This window comes from Capsicum annuum, chromosome 8 (assembly GCF_002878395.1).
Source record: "Capsicum annuum cultivar UCD-10X-F1 chromosome 8, UCD10Xv1.1, whole genome shotgun sequence".
Lineage (NCBI taxonomy): Eukaryota > Viridiplantae > Streptophyta > Magnoliopsida > Solanales > Solanaceae > Capsicum > Capsicum annuum.
Genome location: NC_061118.1, coordinates 54,525,522 through 54,534,551, shown reverse-complemented (window position 1 = coordinate 54,534,551; position 9,030 = coordinate 54,525,522). Strand labels below are relative to the sequence as shown.

General features: G+C 31.8%; 1 protein-coding gene across 1 annotated transcript; it reads left to right on the top strand.

Annotated features, from left to right (window-relative positions):
- The first annotated feature begins 527 nt into the window (after window positions 1-527).
- On the top strand, window positions 528-6,363 carry LOC107879691. The gene is made up of 2 exons (XM_016726653.2): window positions 528-1,185; window positions 5,897-6,363. Exons 1-2 carry the CDS (start codon window positions 648-650, stop codon window positions 6,199-6,201), a joined length of 843 nt encoding a protein of 280 aa, XP_016582139.1. The 5' UTR covers window positions 528-647; the 3' UTR covers window positions 6,202-6,363.
- The last annotated feature ends 2,667 nt before the right edge of the window (window positions 6,364-9,030 follow it).

Genomic DNA, 9,030 nt, shown 5'->3' with positions numbered 1-9,030 from the left:
TGTCAAGGCAATAGATGGAAGAATATATAGAGATTGCTATTAATTCTTATTTATTGTCATTCTTCATTATTTTTTAAAATAAATGAGAAACTATTTTAAAAAAATAAAATTTTTATGGGAATATGAAAAGAGGCAGAAAGCTGAAGAGATAATAACTGATTTGTAATTATGTAATGTTTAAGAAAGTTAGTAAACTATAAATAAATATGATTCAAATTTAATAAATATGATTCAAATTTATGAGAATTTATTAAGTGTCTTTTGAGGGCATTTTATATTACATAAAAATGGAAGAAATGTGATAAAAATAGCTTAAAAAATTATAAAAATGATAAATATGTTTGGAGTCTTCTAAAATATATCACATAGGATTGACTATTGATCTCTTTTATATATATACAGAGAGAGTGAGTGACATTTTAATTGTATGAATGAAGAAGTTAAGAAATACTAAGAAATAGTGGAGAGGAACACAAGTGGGACCTATACACGTTCGTTGTCTCACTAAATTTCCATCAAGACTCACCATATGTGCCAAAGTATTAAACTTGCGACTAGAAGAAAGCTTACTTAAGCCTCTTCTTTGACAACGTAACCCTTCTAGAATTTCTCTCTCACACACAGTGAAAAAACAAGAAGTCAAGATAATGCTTAAGAGGCAAGATTCTTTAGTGTCATCAGCTCGACGGCAAACACCACCACCACAAAGTCTTCATGTTATTAAGTCTACTGGTTGCATGTCAGGCATCATTCAGCTTATCTCCAAATACCAAAAGAAAACCAAACGGCTTACCTCTGGAATTAGATCAAAGCAAGGTAAAAACAACGGTTCATTGTCTTCACAATCCAACGCAGTAGACGTGGAACGTGAAAAAGAAGATGATCACCTAATTAAGGCAACAAGAAGCCCCAAAATCCAACAACAAAATGTTAAAAAAGAGCCAACATTAGTGGCACGGCTGATGGGGCTGGAGGAAAGCAGCCCTCCTAATAGGGAGAACAATATGAAGTCCACAGAGATAAAGAGAAGGAAGATTCTGCATGCCTTGGAGAAGTGTAATGATGATTTAGAGTCCATAAGGAAGATTATAAACTCACTAAAAAGAGTTAGTCAAATTGGCGAAACTGCAATGAGGCCGCCTCCATCACCTTTGTGCAACCAATTCGCCAAAGCTATACATAATGGTCCGTTTTCTTCTTCTTCTTTAACTTGCTTTTCCATTTTTACTTTCTCTTACAATAACTTTGACTCTCTTTCATTTTGGGGCATATTTCTGTTTCTTTTATCAGGATTTGTTTTACAACTGCGATGTCCGGCTAGCTAGTTTATTCATAGAGTACTAGTTTTACGAACTACATCACTTAATAGTGTTTTTTAATCTTTGCTGAAATTTGAACATGAACTTCAAAATTTTTTATCTATTTCATTGATCACTTGGTCATATTCTTGAATGTAACTATTATCAAGATTTCTAGTCCATGAGATTAACTTTATTTAAAAAATATATAAAATATACATTGAACTCTAGTACATCTGATATAACTAAATTTGACCATCCAGTGGAAATCAAGTTCAAAATTATTTTCTCTTAATAGGAAACTAGTGATGAGATTTTCTTTGTGCTAAAGTAATGGAATGATAATCATATCAGGAAGAGCATGGACCATTTCATCATTAATTATTACTTTTGGCAGGAAAAAAAAAAGAAAGAAGAAAAGTTAACCTAACGATTATAAAAAGTTAAACATTTTATATTGTTACGTAATTATCTTCTGAAACAAGTTTACTGTTTCTGATTGCATGTCTAACAATATGCGACACAGGGTAAGCCCCCCTGCGGTAAATAGACATTTTTTTGGTGATGTTTTAAGTATTAATCATTCTTTTGACTTCGTATTGAAAATACAAACAGGAGAAGTTCGTTAACTACATTTAAAATATAATATCATTTTATGCTATTTAATTATATGTTGATGAACTTAGAACTAAAATACAAGCATGAAACAGTAGATTATACTTCGTCCGTTTCGAAATAAATGAATTATTCAGTATTTATTGGTATTTCAAAATAAGTAAAAGGTTGAATTTTTTTTTCAAATTACCCTTATGATTTGAGAAGTAAAATAGACTGCAGCTTTTTCTTTTTTTGGGTAAAAGAGACTTCAAGGGTGAAAATAAAAATTTATATTAAATTTATGTCTTTGATGCTTTGTATCAAAATTCAATAATTCATTTATTTCAATTATTAAATTTTCTGCTCTAGCGATAATTAGATAGGATATAGGAGTCCATTAATCACTAAACTATCTGAATTTATAAAATCTTGTTTCATTTGTAAAGTCACTTATATCACTCGACGAATTAAAGTTGATAATATAATTTTTAATTACTCCTTTTGTTTCAATTTGTTTGACCTACTTCATTCCAAAGTCTTTTTAGTTTCTTAAATTTCGTATCAAGTAAAAATCAAATAAACAAATTAAAACAAATCGAGTATATTATTTTTTTATTTTCTGCAGTATTAGAGTCTGACTATATCTAGATCATGTTGGGGTATTTATCCGGATTTTCTTACCAAAATTAAGTTATATTTTTCTTAAAAGAAAAATAAAAGTAATATCATAATTACTTTTACTTTTCTTAAAAAAGAAAATATAAAACTTTTTCATATTTTGGCTAACCTCTTTCTTGAAAGAAATGTTTTTTGGACATCTATAAATAGAAGATCTCATTCTCACATCATAACACAAGGTTTTTGGACATTTATAAATAGAAAACCTCACTTCTCACGTAGGGAGAGAATTCTAATAATAGCTTTATGTTTTTTTAATATTAGCTTTTCATATATAGACCAATTGGTCAAACCATATCTAATAATATATTTTTAATTTAATTTTCTATGTATTGTCTGAATTATCATCTCATAATTTACAAACTTTAAGCTTCTGCATGACGTCCTCTTGATTTTAAACCCAACAGATCATGTATTGCATGACCTATTTTGGGAGCAGGGTGCTCCCAACAACATTTTTTTCATATTCAAAATCTGAAATTAAAATCTTTAATTAAGAGTTAAGAGACTTCGATTATTCCACCACAATCCATATTGATGGCAGGTGGAGTATATTATTAAGACAACGAATAAGAGAAATTTAATTTATCTTTTGGCAACGGTCTCTAGATTTATGAGAGGCCGTAGTCACGACATGGAATTCTTTGCTGAAAGCTTCAATTGTTTGCCTCCACATAATGATAATAATTAGTCATGATTCGGTCAGAAAATGATGAAAAAGTAAAAATTTGAAAAAGACAATCTTCCCAAAAATATAAAAGTAAAAAGCAAATGTGCAATACACGGTATCGCTTTCGCAGAACCTTTAGGTCCACTCTCCACTATCTTCATTTTTTTGTCTTTGTTTTGTTAATAAATACTTCATTCCTTTTTTCTTTTTTCCATGTTTTTATCACGGGTTAAAATGCTTTATGATAAGATGGAATTAGAGGCGCAGTAACTACTAGTCTTTGAGACATGGATCAGTGTATCCCGCTACTATACTAGGCTAAGGAGCAAAGCTATTTGACTAGTAGATTTTACAGATTAAGGCTGGTTAAGACTAGTATGCGTGTTAGAGTGGGTAAAAAGTTTCATATTGATTGGGGAATGGATTGGTGGTTTGCTTATATGGATTTGGCTAATCCTCCCTCGTGAGCTAGTTTTTGAGGTTGAGTTAACTCCAAAGTCCATTGCTTGACATGGTATCAGAGTCAGATTCATCCCCGTTTTGAGCTTACATGCTCAAGTAGTGTGTTCGAAATATCTCAAAAACACTTTCAATGTGGACATATTTAGGGCCCATTTGGCCATGGAAATTTTTTCCTTTTTTCTGGAAAATTTTTCCGAAGTTGGAAATTATGGTGTTTGGCAATGAAAATTCGAAAAATAATTTCAGAAAATTTTTCTGAAAAGGGAAAACGGGTTTTTGTTGTTTTTATGATTTTCCAACTCCAATTCCAACTTTTATTATTATTTCATATAACCCCAATCTTTTAAATTTTTACATAAAACTCTCCTTATAACATTACTTTTTCAATATTACGTGTATAACAGTTTTAAAGAATAAGATAATTATAATTTCAAACTTAATGCTATCCTAATTAATATATATTTCTTTTTCTCTCTCATCATTATTTTTATACATTATTTAATTTTCTCTCTTATTTAAGACATTATTTTACTGCTAATTTATATTTATACCCATAAATATATAAAGTATTATATTTATAATAGAAATATACAAAGTATGTTATATATAAAATTTATACCATGTATACACCATATACACATATATAAATATACAATGTATTAAGAAACATACTAATCATATTTATAATATAAATATACAAAGTCTGTTATTTATGAAGTCTATACCATGTATATACCATATACACACATATATAAAAATATAAAGTATAAAGAAACATACTAAGCATATTTAAATATTTATGGTATATGATATAATATACCATAAATATGCAAAACATGCTTTACATAAAAATAATTTATTCACACACAGTAAAAACTTTCATGTATAAAAAAATTAAAGAAATAAATTAGTGACACCTTAAAATTTAATAACAATTCATCATTTCCTATTTTTTAGGAACGGAAATAAATAAAATAAATTCCTAAAAAAATAAATTTGTTTGAAAGATAATATTTGTTACCTAAAAAATAGGAAGCAATGATCTGTTAATATAACATTCATATTTAAAATTTTAAAATATGAGAAAACGGCTATTAATGTAAATATTATATATGTCATAATTGAAATTCATTAAATATGGTCATGTATATGTAATTATTTTTATAATAGTGGCTAACTGTATTCTTTTTCCATTAGTAGGTAAATTTTAGTTGGGTGATTTTGATAGTTTGTAAAAGTTAGGGCATAAAATCATATTTAATTTTTTTTTTCAAAAGTCAAATTTTTTTTTTTCAAAAAAGACATGGTCAAACACAACTCCAACTCCAATTTAACTCCAACTTCAACTCCAACTTAGAAAAATTTTAGTTTTCATGACCAAACGGCTACTTAATGTGTCATATGTCTTCTTTTTTGAAAAATTACCGCTTAGAAGTTTGTCAATCCTTCACATTATGGCCTTCATCAACCAATTCTCCTTCAGGAGTGGCACTTGGAGTGGGTAAAACGTCTCATATTGATTGAGGAATGGACTGGTGGTTTGCTTATATGGACTTGGACAATCCTTCCCTTATTGAGCTAGCTTTTGAGCTTGAGTTAGGACCAAGTTCCATTTCTTGACAACGCGCGAAGAAATACATGCTCAAGTAGTGTTTTCGAAATATCTCAAAAACACTTTCAATGTGGATATATTTAATGTGTTATATGCCTTCTTTTTTGAAAATTTACCGCTTAGAAGTTTGTCAATCCTTCACATTATGGCCTTCATCAACCAATTCTCTTTCAGGATTGCCACTTACATTACATATGACCAGAGACGGACTCATCTGGTAGATGGGTGCACGTGCACCCACTGACTTGAAGAAGAAAAATTCTCTCTCGAGTGATTCTAACAATTTACGAGACATATTCTCTCGAATTAAGTTAGTTGCACAATTTACTATGCTACCACATCACTTTTCAAGTGAGAGTTTTATAAAATTTGGTCAGTGACTTTCGTGATAATCGAAACAAAGTAAAATGATTTTGAATAACAAATAAAGAAAATTTACTTTTGTGTAATGAACACAACGAAGTTGAATGGTCATGCAAGAAATTTACTCTTTGATGGATCAAATTATGAAGTTTTGGCAAAACCAAAATGGAGCAATACTATATTAGAATTAATTTTATTTTTTCTTTGTTTTTGAAGGGAGGACAGGGCAAAGGATCAAGAGGCCAGGAGCATATGAACCAGTTGATAAATTTAGAAATAATGCATCATTAATTCACGTGAAGCCAGTGGCTACAACTTCGTGCAGCAAAGCCATGATTCAAAATGTGGAGGAAGTGTGCAGTGACACTGAATGGGGACAAAAGAGGGAGGCAGGGAGAATCGGGCTTATGTTACAAGATCATATTTGCAGGGAACTGATTGAAGAATTTGTCAAAGAAATGGATCTAATTTGCTTGCGTTCTTTACCCTTTTTAGCATGTAAGAAAAGGCTATGCTTCTAAATGTTTCGTCATTACTATTTTCTATTTGGTGTTTTGGTCCTTCAATTTCATATATATTGAGATAGTTGATCTTTGTTAATTACTTTTACTTACATTAAAGATACTTTGAAACAAAGATGTAGGATTCAATTGGCTTATTATATATTATTCTGTTTTGGAGCATTTCTATGTGAAATACATCACGCTAAGGGGTTGTTTGGTAGAGTGTATTAAAATGTTAATTCATGCATTAGTTTAATGTGTATTAGTAGTACCTTGTTTGGTACACCTTTTTACCCTATGTATAACTAATGTAAGCATTAGTTATACACTATTGTATATTGATGTGTGTGTTACTAATACCTCAAAATCCATGGCAATAGTAATGCAATGGATCTAATGCATGCATTAACATGCTTAAAGATCCTATTACCCCTCAAACAAAATTTCGCATCCTTTCCAACATATATATTGAGGGTATTATGTAAAATTTTTTTTTTTTTTTTAGAAATTATATAATTCATGTTTTTTTAATACATCGAATCAAACACTGCATAAGAAAAATACAAGCATTACTAATACACCATATTTTGCATTATTCTTATACACTCTACCAAACGACCCCTAACCGCTAGCTACAGGAATACATACAATGTCTATTCTTGTTATATGTACTTGATGTTTGTACTATTGTATATGTGTCGAGGATCGAGATATTACTGATGCTTCAAGGAACAATCGAGCGCAATTATCAGTCAAATCATTCAAAAATGATCATCAACAGCAAGGACATTTTCCAAGAGAATAACATCGACGCACGAGAATATGTACGACCCAAGGATAACTACACCCCAAAAGCTACTTATTAAGGTGAAGAGTCCAAATTGACGTGAGACTCAAGCAAGTCTCATACCTTGCAATAGGATCATAACAAATAATATATGCTCAGTATCCCTCTTCCTCGAGGTTGTGCACCAAATTATTTATAGGCCATGTTTATCATTGATTTAGGACAGTTAAATTTGTAGGTGGGTCAAAAGCACGTGTTACAGCATAGCTCAAGTTAGTAGTGAAAGCTTGCAAAAATAACTAGTGAAGATGAAAGAAATTGCAAATAACAAACAAGTTAAGTTAGAGAACAGATCTAGAACACGACATGGGGCGTATAACCAAGGTTCTCTAGCTAAGAGTCGGCTTCGACTGGCACATTAGACTAGGTTAAGCAACGAGTAAAATAAAATTGAGAGAATAGAGAAAACTTGGAGACAAAACTAAAAAAAAGTTATTGCTAATAGGCAGAGGTGAAAAATTATATGATCCTTTACAATGACAAGGAGGCTTCGATTTATAGTGTAGAATGATGGGTTATGACACCAATAAGCATGACAACTCTAATAGTGATTTTTAGAGTTTTCTATATTTTAACTATCTTGCCCCTTCTCGTTATTGTCTTATAGAATTTGTGAGTTACGGGAGTAGGTGGCACGATCTCTGAAGTGTTCAGGCGAGTTTTATGTGATTTTTTGATTTCTAGAAGCTTTTAAGTTGTTATAGTTGACTTTGGTTAATGTTTAGTGCTCCGAGCATCGGATGAAAATTTTGCCAGTTTTATAAGTTCTAAATAAGTTGTCGAGGCTTTTCGTTTGATTTTGAGTCTTTTGATGAGAAGTTGGTTCTAAGTTGCCTAGATTTAGTTTTGGATATATCTAATTGATAACAACCTTTGTTGGTGATTCTAATAGTTCTGTTGAGTCCGAAATATTGAAGCTAGCCTAGAAGCATAGTTGAAATATGTGCACAGGGTTCCAAATGCATTTTGAGAGTCAGCTCAGAAATTTTGCCTATTTTTAATTTTGTTGTCAGTTGATATCTGATGCATTCTTCATGTTCATGAGAAGGCACCATTGTAAAACCCCGCGAAGTTCTCTTCTAGTCTGAGCCTTAGAGCGTATCCAGCAAAGCGAAAAATATGAGTTTAAAAGTTTCAGAAGTATCTTCCCAAGTATGAAACACTTTGAATCGTGTGTAATTTCCCTAATTTCTACTTTTAGTCATGTAAAGCATTGAACAGGATTTTCATCGATACCAATTTCATCAAATTTCGACATCGAACGAAGAAGTTATGGCCGTTTTACTGAGCATTATCGGAATCGCAGGTTTGACGGTCGATCTGATAGACCGCCAAGTCCTTGGTGGACTGTCAAGTGTCCTGTCAGACCAAAGCAGTGGCTTTCTTTTTCAGTCATCAGGTTACGGCCAAAGTGGTGGACCGCCAGAAAGTTGACGGACCGTCAAGGGGCTCGTTAGACCAAGGCAGAATGTCCCATTCCTGGACCCCGAGTGATGGACGATCTGGTGGACCGTCAAATTTTTGATGGACCGTTACTTTGACCGTCACTTCGAGGCAGAACATCCCAGTTTTGGCACTTGAGTGACGGACGACTCGGTGGACTGTCAGTCCCTCTGACGGACCGTCAGGTCGAACGTCACAGACCCTGATCGAAATTTTCTAGACAAAATTTAAAGGGGTATTTTGGTCTTTTGCACATCCTCCCCCAGCTCTATAAATACCGGGCCAAGGGCCTTCAACTTTATTTTTCTCTCTTCCACCCAAAAATTAGGGTTTTCAAAATCAAAATACTCTCTTCTTCTTTCATAAAATTCAAGAGAGATCAAGAAGGATCTAGAGAAATCAAGAACTCCTTTCAAGAGCCTTCAAGAAAAGAAATTCACAGGTATGTAGATGTTGATTTTTGGGTCCCTTTCATCCAAGAAGCTCAAGTAACCTTTTTTAAACTTAAGGATTTTATGTTTTGTGATATTCCATGATTTGTATGAGTTGAAGTTGAT

Bases quoted from the DNA above. Each gene is read 5' to 3' on its own strand.
- LOC107879691 (XM_016726653.2), top strand. From the start codon at position 648: ATGCTTAAGAGGCAAGATTCTTTAGTGTCATCAGCTCGACGGCAAACA. The intron at 1,186-5,896 runs GTCCGTTTTCTT...TTGTTTTTGAAG, and splicing joins CGCCAAAGCTATACATAATG to GGAGGACAGGGCAAAGGATC.